Here is a 25,627-nt window from a genome sequence, read left to right on the forward strand (position 1 = left end):
TTCCTGACAGCCAAAGTTGATAAGAACGAAAGATTCCCATTGGATTCCATAGAAAATGCATGTGGGTCATTTTTGACCCACTTGTGAAAGCTTAGGGTAGTAATTAAGCCTGAACGATATTGGAAAAAACTATTGCTGCGATTTTTGGGGGGTTTGCGATATTATATTGCGATATTAAAAATTTTTTTTTTTTAAGAAATTTTCACTAGATGACTTGAATAGCTGTTTGGAAAGACTTTGGATGACTCACAATGACCAGTGTACAGTGATCCCTCGTTTTTCATGGTTAATGGGGACCAGAACCCGCCGCAATAAGTGAAAAACTGCGAAGTTGCGTACCCCGCCCCCCAAATTTTTATTTTTTGTGTGTGTGCTCAATGTATTTATTCAGATTTTGCATTGGAAAGAGATACATATCAGGCATGTTTTTTTCTCACTTTTCCCCCAAAGTATGATTTTAAAAAATATATATACATATTAATAAATGGTTTTAAGCACTTCAAATGTAATAATTATGATCAGTTTTAAACATAACTGTCCAACCAAATAATTTATGTACAAGAATATAGTACTGTAGTAGAAAAATGCTTGGCTTTATTAAATACTTCTGTTTATCTACCTTAGCTGAGACTCTTGGTGGACATGTAGAAATTACAAACTCCTCATGATCACTTCTGGCATTTAATTTATGTCTCAAACGTCTCCACACGCACACACATTCATTCCAAAGCAGCTTCCTTGCAGAAAATGTTTACCCAGTTAAACGATGATTGACAGCTTCTGTGCTGTGATGTCCGCTCCTTTGGCAAGATTAAAGATACCAGCATCGTTAACTTTAATAAGCAAGTGCTGCAGTGACTGTGAGGTTCAAAGAGCGTGTGAGGCTCTGCGCAGAGCAGAAAGCAGGGCGTATGTGGATTAAAAAAAAACAAAAAACTATCGCACGTGCTCGCGATGGGACTATCGCGCACGCACACATCGCGATGGCGATGTTTAAACGATATATCGTTCAGGCTTAGTAGTAATACAAAAATGACAATTTCTTCAAATGTTTAAAAAAAATTAATCGAAAATTTGAATGGCATTATATCAAAAACATGTTTTTTGAGGAATACCTGGAATATGAATTAATAACAATTTTTCATTCCGAAGATATTCAAGAAAACAACCTCACCGGGTCATTTTTGACTCACTTATGCATCTAAGGGTTAAATTGAGTTGTTGTGAAAATCCTTCTTGAATACGTAATTTACTGGAACTGGACAGGGTGACATCCAAATATTTTCTTACAAACATTAAGGAGAACCCACATTTGAGGAACTAAACTTTCACCTTTTACCGTATTTAAAACGGCATGCAAAATTGCTCCAATTTGGTCGTTGGAGACTTAAAGCTCATCTAATAAATGAACCCACATTTAATTTAAGGTCTGAGCTGTCAAAAGACATTGCGCAAATGCGACTCTGAGGACCCCCAATTGACGCATCCGGTACACAGCCAAAAATTCAAATGACAGATCTACAACTCGGGACGAGCAGCAAATAGCCATGGGGCTGCAAATATCAACTGCATTAAGTTCATGTTCACAATCATGAAGTTGTTGCATGAAATTATGGTTCGACAAATTGGGATATAAAATCGACGTGTTAAAATGACGTCGAATTTGGTCATTTATGAGACACAGAGAAATATTTTTAAATGAATTTTTTGTCAGCCATCCCTCCCAGTTGAAATGGATTGAACATCTATCGCTGTCAATGGCAGCCAATAAGTTAAAGGCCATTTGTAGCTTGTTGCTTGTGAAACTAAAAATAAAACACACATTATGAAATTGAAAACAATTGATTTTAAAAGCAAACATTAAGCACCGGATGTCTGCGCGCTTTAATATCCAAAATAATTCTGATTGTTCCCACCCTGATGGAAAACGATCAAATATATATATTTTTAAAAGCCCATTAGCAAAAAATAGCTCTCGCTCCAAGATTGAACTCGTCTACTTGGAGAGAAAAAAAATGAAAAAAAGACGCTGTGGGACCAGATTAGAATGTGAGAGCGACAGAATGGTAACGTCGTCTCGGCGGGGTAACAACCTTTGCAACATCAACCGTCTTCAAAAACGGCTAAAAATATCTGCGGAGAATAAAAGTATGGGAGAGAAGAAGAGAGTTTAAAAATTGTCCGGCTATTTGTATGAAAATGAGTCATTATAGATTCAGAAAGTCAATTAAAAAAAAGGAATGATGTTGAAAATTATAGAACATGGTCACATTAATAATTGCAGTTAAATGACAAGTTTGAAATGATGTTGACATGAAGATGACAGTGACTTTGCTAAATAGCAAAAATATTGTTTGTGCAAATGATGACATTTTTTTAACATGATACAAAAGTGTCAAAATGAGACATAATTGGATAGTGTCTATTTTAAGTTTTTTAGAGTACAACAATTTCAAAAATGATTTCTGAATAAACTCTCACCCCAGAAACGTTCACTTCAATATTTGCATGCTGAAGTTATATTTAGCATGCTTTTGTAAGCAGAGCCATCATAATCATTGATAAAATAACCACACACCAAAAAAAATCCCCAAAGTTTTTACTCAGGGGTCAACAACCTTCAACAGTCAAGAATCATTTCGACTCAGATTCCAAATGTGAGCCTGGCTCAGTTGGCTTACGTAACGGAAGCTGGATTTCTTTGCCAAAAAATTTCAACTGAGTCACATCAAAGTGATCAAAGAGCCGTATGCGGCTCTCAAGCCGCATGGTGCTGACCCCTACTCTAACTACCTTACCAATATGAGGGATTAAATGCAATACCAATATCATACGGCACTTAACACGTCACCTTTGCTCATTAATATTCATGACGTTAGCAACTGTTGCTAGGGTGGTCAAACTTGCGTTTGTCCCTCATGCTAGATGCATGTAAACAGTGTATGAACGAGATGCCAAACCTACCAATTCTGTCTGAAAATGATGTCCCTGGTGCCAAATTCACTGGTAAAGATGTGGAAGAACATACAAATGTTCAGTTAAAGAGATGACTTGAGTCTCATATGTGGACAGTTGTAATGTCTAGAGTCATTTCTATAAGTTCCAGAGCGGCAGTGTCTGATTGGCATGTTCTTTTTTGAAAAATAACCGGCAGAAAACAAGCAGTACTAGCATGGGTTGTATGCGAGCACGCTTCTATGTTGACCCTCTTCCGGTTTTACGATGGTGACGTCACGCAGCCTTGCGGTCTAAAATTAGCATTCGTGCGGTACGCTATTTGCCTCGTATTTACCCTAAATCAGGGGTGTCCAAACTTTTTGCAAAGGGGGCCAGATTTGGTGTGGTAAAAATGTGGGGGGCCGACCTTGGCTGACGTCCTTTACATAGAACAATATGTTTAAGCAACTTTTAGCAAGCAATTCTGTGTGTCACATTTGCTTTTTAATTTTTTTTAATTAATAATCTCGCAATTAGCCTTAGTGGCGTACTCTTTCGACTCTCGGGCTCTTGCGAAATACTGCTGCTGTGAAAATAAACTAGTTTCAAGTTGCTTCAATTTATCGCTACGTATCTTCCCTGTAATCTTGTCGTACATGTCAGCGTGTCTTTTTTTGGTAATATTGCCTCACATTGAACTCTTTAAAAGCAGAGACTGTCTCTTTGCAAATGAGGCAGGCACAGTTGTTGCGTATTTTAGTGAAGAAATAGTCCAATTTCCACCTATCCTTCAAGCGTCGGCAGTCGCAGTCAACTTTCTTTTTTTTATGTTGATTGTCGCCATTTTAGAAAATTGGGAGTAAAGGGTCACACGGGATAGTGTTGCTTAAGAGTGCTGCTGTACTGCCTTTTAGTGGGTAAATGAGGAGCAGCATTTAGTGTGTAAGCTATTTCATAGCAGCACTGCTGACCAATTTATTAGGTCTGTGTGTGGGCCAGACGTTATTGATTTTATGACAGAGGCTGGGGGCCAGATGAAATTTGTTCACGGGCCGCATTTGGCCCCTGGGCCGGACTTTGGACATGTCTGCCCTAAATGATCAAAATCAGTCTAAGTTTATTTAAAGGAAGATGCTTTGTAAAGAAAGGCCAACACGCCTGATCTTTGGCCATTTTCTCACAGTTTTGTGTCTGAATTTCCTCAAAGGAAAAAAAATGTGACTTTGCTCATTCAAATTGGATTTCAAATATCTTTGCAGTATTGGTAGGCTTTTCAACAGCTCAATTAGGACAGCAACTGGATTAGTTTGATAAAAACTCACTGGTATTTAATTATAATAGTTTAAAAACTAGTGTAAGTATGAGCAATTTGATATAGATTTGGTTCTAAAAGTGCTGCTCAAATGAGTGGTCGCGTGCGTGTTCTCACTACCCGGGAGTCCTCGTCCTAATTCATGCCAACATCCATGCCAGAGGCTCAATTGCTGCTTTGATTACATCAATTTGCCTCCCCTCCCAGCCAAAAGGAAGACGTATAATTACACTATTTACACTGAAGCCCTTTCCCCGTCCCCAAAGTCAGCACGCGCTGGCTTTTGTTTGTCTGGCGATTGTTAAGCAGCATAAATGTCACAGTTTGTCCGAGCGAAGCCGGTGGAACGAGTGCGATCTGCTCTTATAGTACGCCACAATGGAGTAAGGCTCTTTTGTGGCGCGATAAAATGATAATGTTTCCAAATAGAAGACAAGCGACGGTCAGTGTAATCTTGTTTCACAGTATCTTTGCTGTCTTAGCAAAGCCAGTTTTACCAGAGTTCTCACTCCTTTTATTTTGAATGTGGCGTTTTATTCTAGAATCTAAAAATAGATTTCGTCTTTAGAGGATTTCCATAATTTCCCTAAGAGCCCAAAGAGGGACATTTGTGCCGCGGGTGACATTGTTAAATAAAAAAGACGATTATCTTCAAAGATGGGATGTGCCATAGTAAACCGTTTGGAAGCACTTCACTTCCCAGACACGTCTGGAAATACTTTGTAGGTCAGCAGAGGCGCAATGGACGGTGACTCACATGTGGCATAGCACCTGAAGCATTTCACTAAGGCAGCTGACATTACAAAGACTGTTGTAACCACTTTTCTTTTTTTAACTATTAACTGCCGTTAAATTGTTCAAAATGGACATAGCTCAACTATTTTTGCAAGCACATGTATTTTAGTGACTTAAAAAAGCCCTTAAAGAGCGTATGATACCAAAAAGCACGTTTATTTCATATTTCACGCGGTATTTTATGCTCCTGAATGAAATGGACCGCTTCGATGTGTGTGGACTGTGGAAGCGATCGTTTTATTTCTTCAATTTTTTTTAATCCCGCGACATGAAAATGAATAACTTCCTGTGTTGAGGAGAAATGCGAAGGTGACGTCACCCGGGTCAGCATCTCACAATACAGCATTGCTTTATAGCATGCAGATGGACTGCGGATTCAGCTGATTTTGCGGATTAATTCGTTTATTTTTCGCATCACGCCAGCCAAATGTGCTCAGAAAATTGTTGCTGCACCAGGGAGAGGCGTGTGAGCCTTTTTGGGTTTCAAAAGGTTCCCATTCACCGCGGATATTGGCCAAAACAAGCCCAACTACTGCGGGACCCTTGTACTTACAAGGAAGCGAGTAGACATCGTATTTTGTATTATGTCAAATACTGGGATCATGCCACACATTTTAATATGGAGGTGGCTTGCATTTTGTGGCTGATTGTCCACTGAGAATGCCACTTGGCCGACGACAGGCGGCTTGTCACACAAACTCCTCTATACACGGCTTATTGCCCTCTTCGTGTGCCCGGTGTTCTGTCAAATTTTCAACCCCATCAGAAACTGCAACTTTGTGTTAAAAAATGGCCGCGAATTCAGCAATTACAAAGTAAACACTACAAACTTTCTTTAAATAAAGGACTATTTACCTACGTTTGATCATGGACGGACATGTAGAAAAGTTCTCTTCAGACACATCCTGCCATGTTAGCTGTGCAACAAACAGCACGCCGCTCTCCTATGACTCTCTCACTGTTTACGTCTTCGCCGTGTAGACAACTACGCCATATTCGTGTTGACCATGTGGCAGCTACGTGCTCTGTCAGCCGGTTTGTCCGGTGGTCATTGTCCAGCTTCTTCCCCGCAAACGAGCCCTCTGCCCCCAGCAGGGGAACGACGAGCTTTAACTAGCTCACCACTGGGTAGGTTGCTGATCGGCGAAGACAATCGACAACCCCGCCGCCGTGTGATATTATCCGGGCTGGTTCTGTGTGATTGTTCGCTTCGAAAAGCGAAAATAAGACTTTGAGACGTCACTCAATTCGGGTTAGCATGTCGGCTAGCTGTCACGCATCTTGGTTTGTTTACATTCTCCGAAGCCGAGGCAGGGAAATGACAAAAGCCAGACTAACTACGCTGGCATAAAATATCGTTCGGGAGGGGGACAGTAAAGGTGAAGTCGACGGTTTTGACCATTATGGAGTAATTTTGCCATGTCGTACTGAATAATTACATTTTTAATAATTCATACTCCATTTAGCACAAGACTGTTATTTGTCATGACCGTACCATTTATTTAGCAACTGAGGAAAAATACTTGGATTAAAAGAATATCCTGTAAAAATATTGAAATACAGAGATTGAAACAATAACATTTTGCTGCTCTCTTTGTCATATTTCCCTCGTTCTAAATAATTCCCCCTTAGTGTGCTGAATTCTAAATCAGATGAAACCATGACCCTACCGACGTCATCCTCCTGTTGGGGACGCTAGAGCCCTATAATGGTGGCGTGGCTAAACTGCAGATTTAAAGACTAATTTCTCGTCATCTGCGCTTTGCCAAATTGTTGTATGTAGTCTAATCGTCTCAAAATATGATTCTAATTCACATAATAATGCCATTTAAGACTTTTTTTATCCTGTTGTATGCACTTTAATACTAGATTTATTGTTCAACATAAAAATGGGTGGGCATATCTATAGAACAGGTCACATGAAAATGAGAAGTTGTTTTTTGTTTATTGTTTAAGTAGGTGACGTGTAACAATTTTGAGAGAATTCCAGGCCTCACACTTTGTTTGAAATTTTACAAAAACAATCATTGCAGCCTCAACACCATTTTCACCAATCGACACAAATTTGGCTTGACGTTTATCATAACAGGACGCAAAAAAAAAAAAAAAAAATCTTAACCCTCTGGTGCATAGTGGTCACTACAGTGGACAGCTAGTGAAACATACCTTCCTCTTTAATACATTGGTTTCTACAGTTTAACTTAGGGGTCAGCAACCCAAAATGCCGAAAGAGCCATATTGGAGGATAAAAAAATAGACTGCTGTCCAAAAGTTTTGGCACCCCAACAATTCTGTCTGATAATGCTCAATTTCTCTCAGAAAATGATCGCAATTACAAATGCTTTGGTAGTAATATGCTTCCAATGAAAAAACACAAAAGAGAATGAAAAAAAAAAAAAAAAAAATTGAATCATGATCATTTTACACAAAACTCCAAAAATGGGCCGGACATAAGTATTTGCACCCTCAGCCTAATACTTGGTAAAGGGCCGGCCCAGCCTATACACAGACTATGCAGCTGCTTAGGGCCCCTGACCACTAGGGGGCCCCCAATCTGGCGATTGTTTAATTTATATTCTATTTTGTTTACTACAGTTCGCTTTATTTGACTTTTGTGAGTTTTGATACTTGATTACAAGCTTAAAAAAAAATAAAAGTTCTTCCTTAACTTCTTTCCTCTTTTAGAAAAAGGTTTGGCGCTATCAACTGTAAGTACTGACAATCATTTGGGGTGAGAAGTTTGAAGTATCCAGTGCAACAAAATCTGATTAATATACAAAATATGGACGTATGGGTTTCACAGTACACTGTGACGAAATGGTGGGCCAAAAATATGGGCCCCTTTGCATTATTTTGCTTAGGGCCCCCAAATGGCCAGAGCCGGCCCTGACTTGGTAGCACAACTTTTAGACAAAATAACTGCGAAAAACCACTTCCGGTATCCATCAATGAGTTTCTTACAAGGCTCTGTTGGAATTTTAGACCATTGTTCTTTGCCCCACTGCTCCAGGTCCAGCAAAATAAATGACGATATTACTACCAAAGCATTTGTAATTGCAATCATTTTCTGGGAGAAATTAAGCATTATCTGGAAGAATTGCAGGGGTGCTAATACTTTGGCCAGCAGTGTATACAATAACATATAGGGAAATATAATATCTGTTTGGAATATGAAATATTTGTGTATAATATATAGAAATGTATGATTAACCATGTGTCCAATGAAGTGGACATCATGCATCCCTAGTATATTTTTGAAAACATGTTACATAACTGTGTCACTGTTTTTATGACTGTTTTGGTTATAAGTTAGTATGTAATTGTTAGACTGATAAGCAGTTAATTTAAAATATACATTTTGTACCGATTAGCTGCAGTTTCTATTACTGTAAGCATTTTATCTTTTCAAAAGAAGGAAAGAACAAGGCAGTTTACAGAATAGCCCAGGAAATTCCATCCTGCTTCAGTGATGATGACCTTAGTGACAACAGTGATGATGATTGGCTACCAGACATTGGTGTTTAGGTGTAAGAGTCACAACTCGAAGTTTCATTGGTTTCCTTATTCAGGCCAATACATTTTGCATATAGTGTTGAAAGTATTGAAATTTCCCCAAAATTGTTTAAATGTTTACCAAAGCATAAAAGGGATCAAGGGTTTCTATATTAACAATAGAACACAAGTTATTTCATTCTGATGGTAAAATTACATTGTTTTATGTTGAGTGTGCAGGTGCATGGAGTCCACTGCATTGGACATGTCCGTAACTTTTATCAATATCAAGATCCAAAACGAGATCAAAGAAAGTTTGCTATATTAAATGAGAAAGAGAGAGAAAAGGGGGAATGGGTGGGCGAGAGAACGATTTAAATTTAATATGAGGCACTTGACAAATTGGGATGACGCAAGACTACCAGCTATAAATGACTGCACAACTCCATCTAGTGGAGATATTATATTTAAAGCGTGTCATTGTTTTTACGCACTGCATTTGTATTACATTGATAAATATAACATTCCAATATCCTGGGGAGAGTGGCGCCTCCAGAAATTTTTCATAGGGGTGGCCAGATGAGGCCACATAAAATCTTGGGGTGGCACACCAAAACTAAAAGCCATAATTTCAGGTTTTCATTATATTATTGCAGTAAAAAGGTCAGGGGAAAACTATCAGAAAGACTTAAGAACACGGCTACTGATATACTTTGGTGTATTGTGTAATATTTGATGTTACTAATGATTTAATGTGCATATTCCATAACGGTCCAGTCAACGTTTTGAGTTCAACAACAATTCTGTTTTATTGTGTTATGTATATATTAGGCATAAGGTGTACATTTAACAAAAAATAATTACTGGGGTAAAGCAGGTGCATCTGGGATGAAATCCATAACTGATGCTACAACAATCTAACTATATACTACTGGCAAGTGGGGTGGCCAACAAATTTATGGGGGGGCGGGGCCCCCCCTGGCCACCCCCTGGTGGCGCCACTGCCTGGGGAAAGTAAGACAGGCAAAGATACACATCTGACAACAAAACATCAAAGTGTTTTTACATTAACACCAATTGAATCCTTGTGTTATCATATTTTAATGTGATAATCTGGAGAACCAATAAAAAAAAAAAAAACAAAAACAAAAAACAAAAAAAAATTTGTATAAAACGTATATTCTCACAGGCCTTTGTGTTAAGCTATAGTTGTATTTTATCATTATTATTATTATTATTATTATTATTATAAGGTTTGAAAACACCTGTAAATGTTATATAAAACCTGTATATGTTTCTTTGGTATCCTGAAATGCTCATTGTTCAATGTGACCAGCTGCTCTATAGCCCATTTAAAAAATTATATTGGTAATACGTTTTGGAATTTCCAATACTCTCTCAACATAATGCAGGAACTATTGACTGAATGCTCGCTAAAGGTTTTGCTGCGTGCTGTGTGTTTTTTTTTTTTTTTTTTTTTTTTTTTTTTTTTTTTTTTTTTTTTACTGAACATTCCTTATGCAACAAAGAGAAGAACTTAATTTTAGTTTTTAAAAAAAATCCTTTAAAAAGTTTGTCGAAAATGTGTTTCTTATGTGGCTGTTCCTCCCAACTACCACTAGATGGCTGTGCCTGTCAATACAAGATTTCTCTGCGGTTATTAAATGCAGTGAAAGCCCTCATTGTGGTCCTTTCTCTTCCAAGTAGTGATTTTTTTTTTCTTCTTAGCGGCAAGACCCAGTTTTGTATGTTCAGTTTGAGAGCATCAGTGTGTGAAAGTGTTACAATGAGTCACAAGTGGCCTAAACCAAAAGTGTCATCACAGTTGACCCGGATTATATCTGAGGGATGAAACTATTATTATTTTTAATTATATTTTCTGAAGGCCTATCAATGTCATTATAACAAGGAAAAGAAATATTTTGATAAAGGTTTAAACAAACAAACAAAAATACCTCGACAAGTTTCATATCATCACCAGTTCACAATATGGCTTCAGGAAGAAGAATTCAACATGCATGACCATTCTAGACCTTGTTGAAAAAATTAATGATGCCTTTGAGCAGGGGAAGTGTGGAGTTGGGTTTTTTTCTGGACTTATCTAAGGCTTTTGACACCATTGACCATAATATTTTACTGAAGAAAATGCATCACTATGATATTAGAGGAATAGCATACAACTGGTTCACAAGTTACTTATTCAGGCGACAACAATATGTTAGTGTTAAAAATCATGTTTCACAAAAAAGGAATTAAAATATGGAGTCCCCCAGGGTTCAATTTTGGGCCCACTGCTTTTTCTTGTTAATTCTTCTGACATACTACACATGATTTTGTTTGCTAATGATACCAACTTGTTTCTTTCACATAAAAACTAATTAGACCTACAGCACATCTTAAATGCAGAGTTAATAAAAATAGATAGCTGGCTCAAGTGCAGCAAACTTTCCCTCAACATCAACAAAACCAATGACATAGTATTTAGATCAAATAAGAAAGCAATTGACAAAAACAGGATTAGTCTGAAAGCAAACAACGACAATTTATCACAAGTCGATTCCACAAAGTTCCTGGTATTACAACTGGTTCAGAAGTTACTTATTCAGGCGACAACAATATGTTAGTGTTAAAAATCATGTTTCACAAAAAAAGGAAATAGAATATGGAGTCCCCCAGGGTTCAATTTTGGGCCCAATGTTTTTTCTTATCTACATTAATGACCTTGTTATTTCTTCTGATATACTACACATGATTTTATTTGCTGATGATACCAACTTGTTTCTTTCACATAAAAACTAATTAGACCTACAGCACATCTTAAAGGCAGAGTTAATTAAAAAAAAAAAAAGATAGCTGGCTCAGGTGCAGCAAACTTTCCCTCAACATCAACAAAACCAATTACATAGTATTTAGATCAAATAAGAAACCAATTGACACAAACAGGATTAGTCTGAAAGTAAACAACGACAATTTATCACAAGTCGATTCCACAAAGTTCCTGGGGGTCTTCATTGATAAGTCTCTCAATTTCAAATGCCATATCGAACATCTTGTATCAACACTATCCAAATATGATGGCATATTCTTCAAAATAAGACACCGTCTCCCTTTAGCTGCACTTCTTACTTTGTACAAAACCTTGTTTGAGCCCCATATCAACTACTGTAAGATCATATGGTGCAACACGTTCCCCAGTCACCTAAAGAAATTGGAAACTCTACAAAAAAAGATGGTACGGGCCATGTCCTGGGCTAGTTTTAATGCCCCCACCAACTACTTCTTCGACTCACTGAGTTGAACATATTTCATAACGCTTGTATAATGTTCCAAATTGTAAATAATATGAATAGCAGACTCTCTGAGCCCATTCCAGTCTGGACTCCTCTCCAACTCATAACACCAGAAACAAAGACTTCATCAGTGGAAAAAAGAGAAGACTTGTTAGTACCAGCCTGTGCATTGCAACTAGAGGTCCTCAGATTTGGAATGAGCTCGACGAAAATCTAAAAGTGTTTAAATCCATCTCCACCTTTAAAATGATGCTAAAAAGTATTCTGATCAGTAAATACAACTCCAACATACTTAGATTATAAATTCTTTTCTAGGGAAGTATTTCTATTTCTTTTTATTTATTTATTTATTTTTGTCTTTCTTTCTTTTCTGTGTATGTGTAGGTGTGGGTGTGTGTGTATACATAGTTTGTTATTGTCCATTAGTATGTTTCTGAATTACAAAACTGTAAAATACTACAACTCACCCGTCACCGTCAGCTCATCTGAATATTTTTTTCTTGATTGTCTTGATGTACGCAGGCTCCTGACTATAAGCTTTTAGTAGCTTCTTAAGGAGACCTGACTCTCATATAATCTCAGCATTATGATATGATGTACACTTTGTAAATATGAATGTGTGTGTGAATAAATTGAAATTGAAATGGAAAAAAAAAAAACTTCAAAATTTGTCCAATTTATCTTTCTAAGCATCGGTCTATGACACTTTTTTGTGCATCACACGATAGACACGTCCAACTGATTCTGCTTTGTTGTTATAACTCAGTAAGGGTTGCAGCTATCGATTATTTAAGTAATCGATTAATCTGTTGATTAGTTAGCTGGAATAATTGGATTACGAACATTTTTATTCTGCGTTGCGAATACATTTTAGGAGGTGTAAAACAAAGAAACAAGTGTTTATGCCTGCAGTAACATTTATTTTGGCCTGCTAAGATTGCACTTTCAAAAGAGCATGAAATACAAATACAAAATAAAATTCCTGAGTGTTTTTTCAAACCATAGAGAATTGCACTTTAATTTTACAAGAGCAATAAATGCTTTTAAAATTAAATCAAGATACCTGAGCTTAACCTCAAAGGGCATAAAAATAAATAAATGAGGATCTAAATACAACAAAGGAACAATTGGCTTATTTGCATAGCAAAAGTTCGCTAGCTTAAAATGTTATAAAATGGTTTTAACAAATTGTTAAAACACATATTCCCACATTAAAAAAACTGCTAAATATACCTCTAAACTAAATTATGAATGCATAAACAATCATATTAGCTCAAACAAAAACTTGCAAACTTATGTTGGTCTTAACAGGGAGCAGCTGGTTTGATGAGTTATGTCATATCCACTGTTGCTGTTGATTCGAAGCGTTTTTCTAATTAAATTACTCGAGTTAATCGATTAATCGTTGCAGCACAAAGCTCATTTCAAAGACTGGACTCTACTTCAAATTAAAATGGCTGATTTACTGTTTAACTACTGTAATTTTCAGACTATAAACCGCCACGTTTTTCCTTCATTTTGAATCCTGCAGTTTATTGTCCAGTGCGGCTTATTTGTTGATTTATTTGGCTTAATAGTTAACACTTTATTTGACAGCAGTGTCATATGAACGTCATCAGAACGTCATAATTATGACATGACACTATCATGGGCATTACTGAATGCTTATGTAATTAAGTGTCATCCGTAACTCCATTTATGTCCAGCTCGGATCTTTTACATCCATTCAAAAGTTGGATCATTTGTCGGATAACACTAAATGACATTTGTTATAAGCATTCATTAATGCTGGTGACAGTTTTATGTCATAATTATGATTGTCTAATGACAGTCTAATGGCACCACTGTCAAATAAAGTGTTACCAAATACCATAACTAGCAACTAATGAAACAATTGGAACAGTAACTGAAGAAATATTTAGCACAGAACATGAATTTTGATCGTTATTATCTGAAGCCATGCAATGCATGTTAGGAGGCATGTTGGACAACAACAGTGTTGACAGCAGGTGGCAGCAGAGGTTGACTGGCCCCCAAGGGAGCAGTGATGGCCAAATGAAGCTTCTTGAAGCAATGATGGTGGTTCATTTTTCACTTATGACAGCCGTATGATGCCGCTGTCAAATAAAGTGTTACCAGTTAATATCTTTTGGTGTAAATATCCTATAATACTATGAGGACAGCTGCGGCTTATAGTCCCGTGCGGCTTATCTATGAACAAATGCCGTTTTTGTGCCAAATTTGATGGATGGCTGCTTATAGTCAGGTGCGCCTTATACTGCTAAAATTACGGTAATTTGCTATTATCAGTAGCAGTAACGAGTTTATTCCTGGAATGAATCTTTGAGGCTTTTTCGTGCATCTTTTTAGTACAGAAAATGTTCCGTTCACTCCGAGGGCGTGTAACTTGGTTCATGTTAGAGATCTCTAAAATGCATATCACGAGGATGTACTAGTCCTTCTCGCAAAATTAGCATATTGTGATAAAGCTTATTATTTACTTCATTACACTCAACCGAAGTAGTTCAAGTCATCTATTTTTTAATATTGATGATTTTGGCAAAAAAGTCCAGAAAAAACAAAAATCCCTATCTCAAAAAATTAGCATATCATGAAAAGGTACTCCAAAGAAGCTACTAACCTAATCATCTGGATCAACGAATTAACTCAAAACCCCTGCGAAAGATTCCTGAGGCTTTTAAAAACTCCCAGCCTGGTTCATTACTCAAAACCGCAATCATGGGCAAGACTGTCGACCTGACTGCTGTCCAGAAGGCTATCTTTGACACCCTCAAGCAAGAGGCTAAGACACAGAAAGAAATTTCTGAGTGAATAGGCTGTTCCCAGAATGCTGTATCACGGCACCGCAGTGGGAAGGAAAAAGTGTGGCAGGAAACACTGCACAACCAGAAGAGGTGACCGCACCCTGAGAAAGATTGTGGAGAAGGGCCAATTCCAGACCTTGGGGGACTTGCGGAAACAGTGGACTGAGTCTGGAGTAGAAAAATCCAGAGCCACTGTGCACAGGCGTGTGCTAGAAATGGGCTACAGGTGCCGGGTCAAGCCACTTTTGAACCTGAACCATCGCCAGAAGCGCCTGACCTGGGCTACAGAGAAGCAGCAGTGGACTTTTGCACCGTGGTCCAAAGTACTTTTTTCAGATGAAAGCAAATTTTGAATGTCATTCGGAAATCAAGGTGCCAGATTTTGTAGGAAGACTGGGGAGAAGGAAATGCCAAAATGCCTGAAGTCCAGTGTCAAGAACCCACAGTCAGTGATGGTCTGGGTTGCCATTTCAGCTGCTGGTGTTGGTCTACTGTGTTTTATCAAGGGCAGGGTCAATGCAGCTAGCTATCAGGAGATTTTGGATTCCATCTGCTGAAAGGCTTTATTGAGAGGAAGATTTCATTTTTCAGCACGACCTGACACCTGCTCAGAGTGCCAAAACCACTGGTAAATGGTTTGCTGACCATGGCATTACTGTGCTCAATTGGCCTGACAACTCTCCTGACCTGAACCCCATAGAGAATCTGTGGGATTTTGTGAAGAGGAAGTAGAGAGACACCAGATCGGACACTGTGGATGAGCTTAAGGCTGAAGAAGCCTTAAAGCATCCAGGCCCTCCATAACACCTCAGCAGACTGCCTCCATGCCACGCCGCATTGAAGCTGTCATTTCTGCAAAAGGATTCCCGACCAAGTTTTGAGTGCATAGCTGATATAATTAATTGAAGGTAGACTCTTTTTGTATAAAAAAAACACTTTTTTGTATTGGTTGGATGAAGTATGCTAATTTTTTGAGATAGGGATTTTTGGTTTTTCTGGACTTTTTTGCCAAAATCATCAATATTAAAACAATAAAAGGCTTGAACTACTTCAGTTGTGTGTAATGAATCTAAATTATATGAAAGTCTAATGTTTATCAGTTCATTACAAAAAATAATTAACTTTATCACAATATGCAAATTTTCTAGAAGGACTAGTATATGAGCAAAAGCGGGGGGGGGGGGGGGGGGGAGTGCTGCATTCTATTTGGTAAAAAAAAAAAAGGAACTTTTGAGGAATAAAGAGGGCTATGGGATAAAAACAGATGTACTTCACTTTATCTGCAATTCTCAGTGCAATTAAATCTGCGCCATGAAGAAAAACAACAACACAATGTTTATTCCTGTACCCCGCAGCTACCCATAGCAATCCGGATCCTCGATAGTACTCAGTACCTGGAGGATCAGCAACATCTGTGCGTGGAAGCAGGCTGACTTTGTGGCGGAGGGCCCGGCAGATGGTGACACTGCAGCAGCACTTCTCCAGGTAAAACCTCCTCTGATACAGCTGGTCAAATTGAACCATTTTAAAGTGAAACAAGTGAAGCCCCACACATTAGTTTTACTGATTAATACAAAATTGGTTGGCGATGTCCATCAAAGGAGGAGGCATGAAAAAGACTCAGGAACTATTGCATGAAATTCAGAAGTACAGCAGGTAGGAAGTCATAAGTTGAGTTCAAAAGGGGGAGACAAAATTCGCTCTGTTATTATCGGACTCTTTCGAGTCCGAAAGGGGGATTGAAGTCAGTATACTTCTCGCCTATGCAATCTTCTGGTATGCTTGCAAGCATGACCAGTTATTTTTCACAGAAAATCACTGACAGTTAGTTTTGCCTCGGATAATCATGGACTTTTACTGCCAACCAGCAAGGCTCATGACCTATTTTACAAGATGAGTTAATCACCAAACAGACACACCTCCTTTTAAGTACAGCATATAAGCAAAACCGAGCTCTCTGTTGTGTGCATTTCTCTACACAGCTTTTGTTCTGTCATTGAATGCACAAAGAAATTTCTGAAATCAAAACTGCGCAGTAATGATCTCTTGCCTCCAGTCTTTTACTTTGCAATCCAGTCTAGCCGCCTCACCTGAATTGAAAACGAACAAGCAGAGGACCTGAAAGACTGCCTCCAAAAGAACTAACTAATTTTCAAGAAAAATGCACTTCTATGAGTTGTTTTACCACGCCATACTTTTTAGTTTTACTAGAGTAGATGTGTGAAGAAGAAATGCTACTCTTACTTTGCTATTTTGAGCTACAATAGAGTCATTTCGTTGTTCTTCTTTATTCTATGTGTTAGATCTGAGCTGAATACATCATTCATTCATTCGTTCTTCTTCCGAGCTTTTTATTCTCACATTTTTTTTTTTTTAAATGTGACGTTGTAAGCAGTTACTCTTTACTTGAGTATTCCTTATACCAAATACGGTTTTACTTGTACTTGAGTATTTTTTTGGTGGGGGATGTCTATATTTACTTTTACTTGAGTAATTATATTTTGAAGTAATGCTACAGTGGTATGAAAAAGTATCTGAACCTTTTGGAATTCCTCACATTTCTGTATATAATTACCATCAAATGTGATTGATCTTCATCACAATCAACACAGATGAAAAAACAGTGTCTGCTTTAACTAAAACCACCCAACCATTTATAGGTTTTAATATTTTAATGACGGTAGTAGGCAAACAATGACAGCAGAGGGAAAATAAGTAAGTGAACTTACTTATTTTCCCTCTACTGTCATTGTCATTGAGATATTGGACTATGCCAGTAATTTCTGTAAGTCTTTAGCAGACACTCTAGGGTTCTTTTTTACCTCTCTGAGTATTCTGCGCTGAACTCTTGGCATCATCTTCGGTGGACGGCCACTGCTTGAGGAGAACCAAAAGTGCCAAACTCTCTCCATTTGTAGACAACTTCTCTGACTGTCGATTGATGAACATCCAGACTTTTAGAGATGGTCTTGTATCATTTCATAGCTTTATATGAATCAACAATCCCAAATCGCAGGTATTCAGACAGCTCTTTTGACTGAGCCATGATGCACATCAGACAATGCTTCTCATCAAGACATTTCTTACCAGGCGTGTGTTTTATAGTGGGCAGGGCAGCTTTAAACCACTCATCAGTGAGCGGCCACACATCTGACTTAAAATGTTTGGTAAAAATTGGTTCCAATTGCTCTTTAAGTCTCCTTAAGCAGAGGGTTGACTTACTTATTTTTCTCCGCTCTGTGATTGTTTGCATGCTATCCTCATTAAAATATGAAAACCTATAGATGTTTGGGTGGTTTTAGTCAAAGCAGACTGTATTTTCATCTGTGTGATTTTGAGAAAGATCAGATAACATTTCATGGTGAGTTTATGCAGAAATGTGAGAAATTCCAAAAGGTTCAGGTACTTTTTCATACCACTGTACTCTTCCTTTAGTACAATTTTTGGCGACTCTACCCAACTCTAATGAAATTGAACAAAAAGTCAGCCATTTTGGTTAGAAGCACAACTATTTTGGGCAAATTTCAGACACAAACCTTTGTTAGGGTTCAAAAAAACAAAAAACAAAAACATGTCAGCCCCAATACCATTTCCCCCCCCAAACATGAAATTGGGTAGCTGTGTCCATTGTTACTAAACACACCAAAAAGTCTCAAGGACTTGTGCTTGAAATTGAAATGGGCCATTTCAGTTTGAAGAAGACAATTTGGGAAGTTTCAGGCCACATACTTGATCAGAAAGTCAATTTTAGCCATACATTCATTGCTGTACCTGAAATTGGGTGGACTCTTCTATTTAAATGAGATGCATGAAATTTTTTCAAGGAGCCTTGGTAAAATTGAGCAGACATTTTCATTTGAAGCCAGACATTTGGAGCAAATTGAAGGTAAATTTGCCCAAATGAGACCCAATCAAAGAAATTGGAGTGCTACTAAATTGCGAAACCATCTCGCCCTGTGTAATATGTCAAGAATTTGCCAAAAACTAGGTCGCGAGGGCACCTTTGCGGCCGCCTGCAACTTTATTCCGTTTTGGTCTCATTCTTCAAATGTAAATTTGCTTCTAAAAATACATAGCAGCATATTCTGTCATCTATTTGAAGTGGAACCGTCCTTTCAAAGAACTGATCACACAACTCCAACTATAAGTCTTTTCAAGAGACCGATTTAATACAGAAAAATAAATAAAAAAGTAAGGGAACTCAATGACATTGTAGTCATCAGACCGTCATAAATCACAAAGATTATCTCGGATGACGATGAACATTTGATAGCAATATTATACAAGGCAATAGAGCTGTTTTAATGACAAATGTCATTTGATGTAGTTGTATTAAAACTGGGCACCATACACTGATTTATCACTCTGTGTGAAGATAATGCCCCCTACAAAAAAGTCATAATGAGAAAGTCCAGCACAAATCCAGATGTATTTGAAATGCACCGTAGGTACTGTAATAATGTCATGCAATATGAACTTGTTAAACTTCTGCAGTGACTTTGACTGCGATATTGATTTCCTGTCAGCGTCATGAAGAGGAATAATAAGCAAGCAGGCCAGCTCTTGGGTCGTGAACAGGTCACTCGGATGAACTCTTGACGATTTCTGCATATGCTCAGCCAGGTGTGAGATGAGCTCCGAGATGATCTGTGGAATAATATATGAAGAAGGTATTTCAGTCGCTGACCCTACACGTCGGAAATTGGCCAATTGGTAGAGTTGCAAAAGGGAGAATTAGTTTTCCACTTCAAAAAGAAAAGCGTGGCACGACATGTTTACTGATTATGCCATTCAATTCTGGGCTTGGTTTTATTATACGTGGAGCTTCTCATTAGTCTTGTTGTGTTTAAAAACATGCTTGCCCCTCAGGACTACGGAAATCGTGCTGGTGATGCTCTGGAGTATCCTGCAGTGCCACATGTTTTTTTTTTTATTAACAGAGAAAGTGCAGTGATAAAACATTTCAAAACAAAATATCAAAGGCTTAGTAATCTTCCCAAAGAAATTAGTTCCTGTATTCGTGTTTGTCCGACGACACGATGGCAAAATAATCAGCAGCGTTATGCATCTAATTAAAGACGATGATGAATCAAACCAAATCGCTGAGGAATTTGTCAATAAGAAACGAAGGAAATGTACCTGAGAATTCCGCGTTAAATCAAAATGGCTGACGTCCTTTGCGATTATGTAAGATTTTTCATCAATATCATCTTGATAAACATGTTATTTGCATTTCATTTCACAAACTTGTTTTTGGGTATATCACCAAAATTCACCTCACCTTCTGATAGTATGAAAACGACAACATTTTGGGGGGGGATATTTACCATTAATTATTAAGGTTGTTCCAATCATGTTTTTTTGCTCCCGATCTTCCCGATCGTTTTAGGTTGAGTATCTGCCGATCCCGATATTTCCCGATCCGATTGCTTTTTTTTGCTCCCGATTCAATTCCAATCATTCCCGATAATTTTTCCCGATCATATACATTTTGGGAATGCATTAGGAAAAAAATGAATAAAACTCGGACTAATATATACATTCAACATACAGTACATAAGTACTGTATTTGTTTATTATGACAAGAAATCCTCAAAATGGCATTTACATTATTAACATTCTTTCTGTGAGAGGGATCCAAGGATAGAAAGACTTGTGACTTTGGATATTGTGACTAAATATTGCCATCTAGTGTATTTGTTGAGCTTTCAGTAAATGATACTGCGGCCATTCCAAATGCATGATGGGAAGTGGAACCATGACTGTACGTAGTGCTACCAATTGATATATCTTCTCTGTGTTGGGATATAACATAAGGTGTTAAGAAAAAGATCAATTGCTACATTGCTTCCCCACATTGCTTCCCATGATATTTCTAATCATAGGGTGAGGGATTGCAAGGCTTTAGCCAATTTAAAAAAGGCTCCAAAGGCTGCCAAAATTCACTCTACTCATTTTGCGCTGCCTTTTATCTCTCTACATAGGTAAAACGGCGTCATTACAGATTGAGCGCGACAATGAGTGAAAGGGTCCTGCAGCGCATGCATTAATTGCGTTAAATATTTTAACGTGACACATTTTTTAAAAAATTAATTGCCGCCGTTATCGGGATAAATTTGATATTCCTACCTTAAGCCTAAACTAAAGACTCTGAATGAGTGCAACATATTATGTCTGTGATGTTAAATACAATTAGAAAACGATTTAATTGAAATATATATATATTAAAAAAAGGCATGGCCGATATTTTTTTGCCGATTCCGATACTTTGAAAATGACGTGATCGGACCCGACAGGACATCTCTATTAATTATCTCTAGCAGTGTAGACCAGTGGTTCCCAACCAACAGGCCGCGGACTGTTACCGGTCCGAGGCGCATTTGCTACCGGGCCGCAGAGAAATAAATAATTTATTAACGACTGCAATCTGCCCTGTGGCTCTTGACCAGTGTTGTCACAGATTACTTAAAAAAGTAATTTAATGACTGATTACTGATTACACCTCAAAAAAGTAATCTAGTTACTTTACCGATTACTTTATTATCAAAGTAACTAGTAAAGTAATCAGTTACTTTTCACCAATTTTTCTCCTTTTGGTGCCTCAACATAAAAATGACAACAAAAAAATGTCATCGCATGTAATTGAATTTTTCACATAAGGCTTAATCTTTGAGATAGTGGGGGTTTAATTAGTCGATGGAGTTGATTTCAACCACCATTATTGACTTGCGCTAGCTTAGCCACCCCGGAGCCCTGAAACTAACAAATAACTGACAAACTGCACGGAATTTGTTCAAATCAACTCCAACGACTAAATAAACCCCGCTAACTCCAAGATAAAGCCTAATGTCAAAAATGCTGAACTTCCCTTTTAAAATAAAGACCTAGCTGTTAAAATATTGTCTATAAAAGTTGTACAGCAATAAAACAAAAAACAAAAATTAATGAAATGAACAAGAATCCTACAACATATTTCATAATGGATCAAAATCATTTTTCGAGCAGATCATGTTACTAGCACCTAAGACACTAGCTTTTGCTTTGCTAAGCCAAAACTACACCTGTGGAGGCAAGATGGGTATTTAGAATTTCTATAAACGTAAGCTTTCAAACGCAACCAACAACTGAGCTTGAACAGTTTTATATATATGTATATATAGAGTATTGGCCAAAAGTTTGGCGACAACTCAAAGGTGGATACTTTGAAGAATGTAGAATATAACTGGACAGAAATGTGAAGTAATGGCTGTATATCCAGTGAGCAAAGGCATCCATTTGCGGTATATATCCTGCCTTTCACTGTTAGCCTCGCTGCCTCGTCAGAATGCTATGTTGTTGACCACCGTGGCTGACAGCCTCAAACAGCATCGTAATACATGTGACCCTCTTTTTTTCCCCCGATGAGAAATGCTCTTCGTACATGACTACGGTATTCTTCATTCTACATACAGTACATTACGAGGTAAAAACAAAATAGTAACGCACAGGTGCTAGGGAAACTAACTTTAATCGGATTACTGGCTTGGAAAAATGAACGCGTTAGATTATTCGTTACTGAAGAAAGTAATCAGACACTGCGACAACACTGCTCTTGACATGTCAATATCTCTGTCTACTCCTTAGACCAGAGGTCACGAAACCGCGGACCTCGGTCCGGTTCCGGACCCCCAAGCCGTCTGGACCGGATCTCAAGCTGTCCGGACTAATACTCGTTGCAATAACAATCATTTTTTTCTGCGGGTTTGCAGAGTGGAGGTGGGCAACAAACAAAAACCTTAGCGGTGACGCGTGTGAGCCAGCCAATGGGAGTGAAGCATTTGAAAGTTAGTTTTAGAACAGCATGTCTCACACTCACTTTCCAGACTCCACGGAGTGACAGCCAAAAACTGAGCCGAAATTAAGTTGGAGGAAGAGGCGAAAAGGTACGGCAAACGGTGTGGTCAAAACTACACAAGATTGATGCAGAAAACAGAGTGTTTAAGGAGGAGTAGACCAACACATTTTTGTTCATTTTACCTGGCGGCACCACAAGACCGCTATGCCTCATCTGTTCAGAGACGGTGTTCTGCCAAATTTGCTACATCGGCGAAACGTCCTACATTAGTCGAATTTGACACCCAAAGTACTACCGTGCGCGCTAAACTTGTTTTGTTTGGATGCATACAGGCAGAACGTACTAAAAATGCCTTAAGAAAATACTTAAATGCAGTTATACCCAATAAGGACGGTTTAAATATGCTACGTGACTCATGTGGTCAACTGCTTCAAAGCTAATTAAAAAAAACCACAATTGTTAAAAGGTTACATGCAAAAAGTATTTTTGAGGCAATGAAAAGGTTCGAAAAAACTAAATAAAAACAAAAATAGTGAGTACTCGCCGCTTTTGACCGATGTGTGCATGCAATCGGATGCTTGCGCAAGTGCCGAGCGTTGTGTAGACGTTTCGCCGCGTAGTAAGGAATGGCCGAACAACGGTAGCGCTTGTAAAAAGCAGCAATTTGAAAAGGCACTATGAGACGAAGCACGCAGCTTTTTCGCAGTTTCCCTATGAATTCTGCCGTTCGTTCTCAAAAAATAGCGGAATTAAGGGCTCGAAATGATCGCTTTATTATTTATTATAAATTAATTATGATTAAATATTATTTATTAAATATTATTTATTACTTACTATATATTTATTTGTTGTATTTTATTTACATTTTTGAATGTTGTAATTATCAGCATGGCCACGTCAAGACACGTTTGTATTTTTTGGAGAAAAAAAAAAAAAGCATTAAAAATATTTCCGGACCCGAGATTATTGTAATTTTTAAATTTCGGATCCAGAGGATTTTTAATTCATGACCCCTGCCGTAGACTAATCCAAGTAAAGATTTGTATAAGTGGCCATCTAGTGGTTGGCTGCAATTACTAGGGTGTTTGCACACCTATACTAGCCCAGCGCCAGTCAATATAAACAGTAACTTTAGCTGCTGTTGGTGGTGTGTTACGGGCGGCGACATCTTTTTTATGGAGAAAAGGCCACCAGCTGAGCCAGAAAAGGAGCCTACAACTAAGTCAATTCTGCATAATATGTGGCTAAAAGCTAGCAAGCAAGGCAACAAAAGCAATGCACTGAGAGCATCATACCTCATGGCGAACTGTATTGCACGATTGGAGAAGAACTCATTATGCTTGCGAGTCGCAAACAGGGATATTTGCTGACACATTTTAGGAGAGGTCGCTGTTAAAATAAAAGATGAATCAATGTATAATGAGTGACATTTTCCCTGCACTTAATATTCGTTTTTAGCTTTGACATGTTATTTTATATTTACTGTCATTTTCTGCCACACTTTGCCGGTCCGTGAAAAAAAGGCCCACATTACACCGGTCCATGGTTCAAAAAAGGATGGCGACCACTGGTGTAGACAACTACATTTAGTACCAGTTGGACAAAATGTCTTGAACAAGTTCATGTTTGGAGTAAAACAATGGAATTGATGCCATGATGGCATATTTTCCTTGTACATTTGCCCAGTTTAATTCTGTCAACTCAATTTAAAATATGCTAAGATTATTCTGGAAAAAATTAACAACAAAAAGTAAAGTTACTACAGTGTTTTAAAATGTTATCGGATAATATCAAATTGGTCTAAGAAAACTAGAAAAGTAATAAAATACAAAAATCTGTGCAAAAGCCCAGCAAAATCCATCTTGGGAATTGGCATTTTATTGGCATGTCTTATGATTGCCTGCCTGTATTTGTAATGCTTACGTCGCCTCCTAGTGGCTCTTAGGGGTAACTACTGTAACAGAGACTTAATTGTGAATGATTGCTTTTGTTTAATTCTGAGCATTCCAATTCATATTATTACTATCATCATCATCATTTCTATTTATTTACTATAACTTCAGTTGAAGTTATTCTCGGAATGTTTATTTTATTATTATTTATAGTTGTTACATTTATCATTATTAAAGCAACCAGTGGGTCATCACAATACAATTAGCAATAACATGTTAAGTGCACAACCGCATATATCGGTATCCGATTTTTTTGAGTTGGACAATATCGGGATTTCGGTTAAAAAGTCCTCTAAAATTATGTGTTTGTTGTGGAAGGAGACAAAGAAGTTGAATTTCTTGTCCAATTTAGCTTCACTTATCTGTCTGATACTGTGTATATTTCAAATTTGGTATCAATCAGACAAAGTTTTGCACGGGTTTGTCTTTGAAGGACTACTTGATATAAACTGACGGTGCGATTGCTTATTCAAACCAGTTTGACAGAGTTTCTGTGCATTTAACAGCATGACTTTTTGAAGCTTTTTTGTGACACCTGCCAAATTTCATATTGCCAAGTTTTTACTGACCTACATGTACTTTTAACAAAAAAAGTTCCCTTTTATGTCACAACAACAACAACTCACTGATAACGCAGCCTTGGGAGCGATATGAATTTTGAGTAGCTGTATTACTTTAACACTTCTGGAGATCACTGGGTGTCAAACTAGCAAATTTTCATTCACTTGAAAGCCACTTTAGCCCTCAGCCAGGCAGACACAATCTTTTACGAATGTTTTATAAGGCTGTGGTTGAGTGGCTCTTTACATGGGGACTTTAATTTGTTTGGAAATAACCTGTGGTTTTATTTGTTCTTTTGCATCTCAGGCATTCTAAAAGGAAAAGTGACATCCAAATAGGAGTTTTTCCACGTCTGTCACCTCTTTAGCAAGTAAAATGCATTCTCTATAGGGTTTAAGTCTGAATACTTTAGTAGGGCAGTGTAACACCTTCAGCTTCTCATGGCTGATTATTTTGTCCCCAAACAAAACACTTTCATGCCTCATCTCCATTCTAGTGTGAGAACATAGTAATGGCTTGTCCCTTATTACCCTCAAGTATTCGTTGCGTAATAAACCCAAATCTGAACAAGTGAAATCACATGACTTGAGAATGTTTGACACCCTAGGGTTGCAGCCCCATAAAAAAGT

The 25,627-nt window shown here is 37.8% G+C and overlaps 1 protein-coding gene across 4 annotated transcripts in view; it reads left to right on the plus strand.

Moving 5' to 3' along the window:
* The window catches only part of LOC130926791 (nck-associated protein 5-like), a 68,240-nt gene that overhangs the window by 12,509 nt on the left and 30,104 nt on the right, over positions 1 to 25,627 (plus strand). For all 4 annotated transcript variants that reach the window (XR_009066280.1, XM_057852024.1, XM_057852025.1 and 1 more), the window contains exon 2: positions 16,007 to 16,136. Coding sequence is in view for 3 of the 4 variants with exons in the window: in XM_057852024.1 (XP_057708007.1) it covers positions 16,108 to 16,136 (29 nt within the window). In the remaining variant the exon portion in view is untranslated. The remainder of the gene's footprint in view (positions 1 to 16,006; positions 16,137 to 25,627) is intronic.

The sequence above is a fragment of the Corythoichthys intestinalis genome, chromosome 12 (assembly GCF_030265065.1).
Source record: "Corythoichthys intestinalis isolate RoL2023-P3 chromosome 12, ASM3026506v1, whole genome shotgun sequence".
Classification (NCBI taxonomy): Eukaryota; Metazoa; Chordata; class Actinopteri; order Syngnathiformes; family Syngnathidae; genus Corythoichthys; species Corythoichthys intestinalis.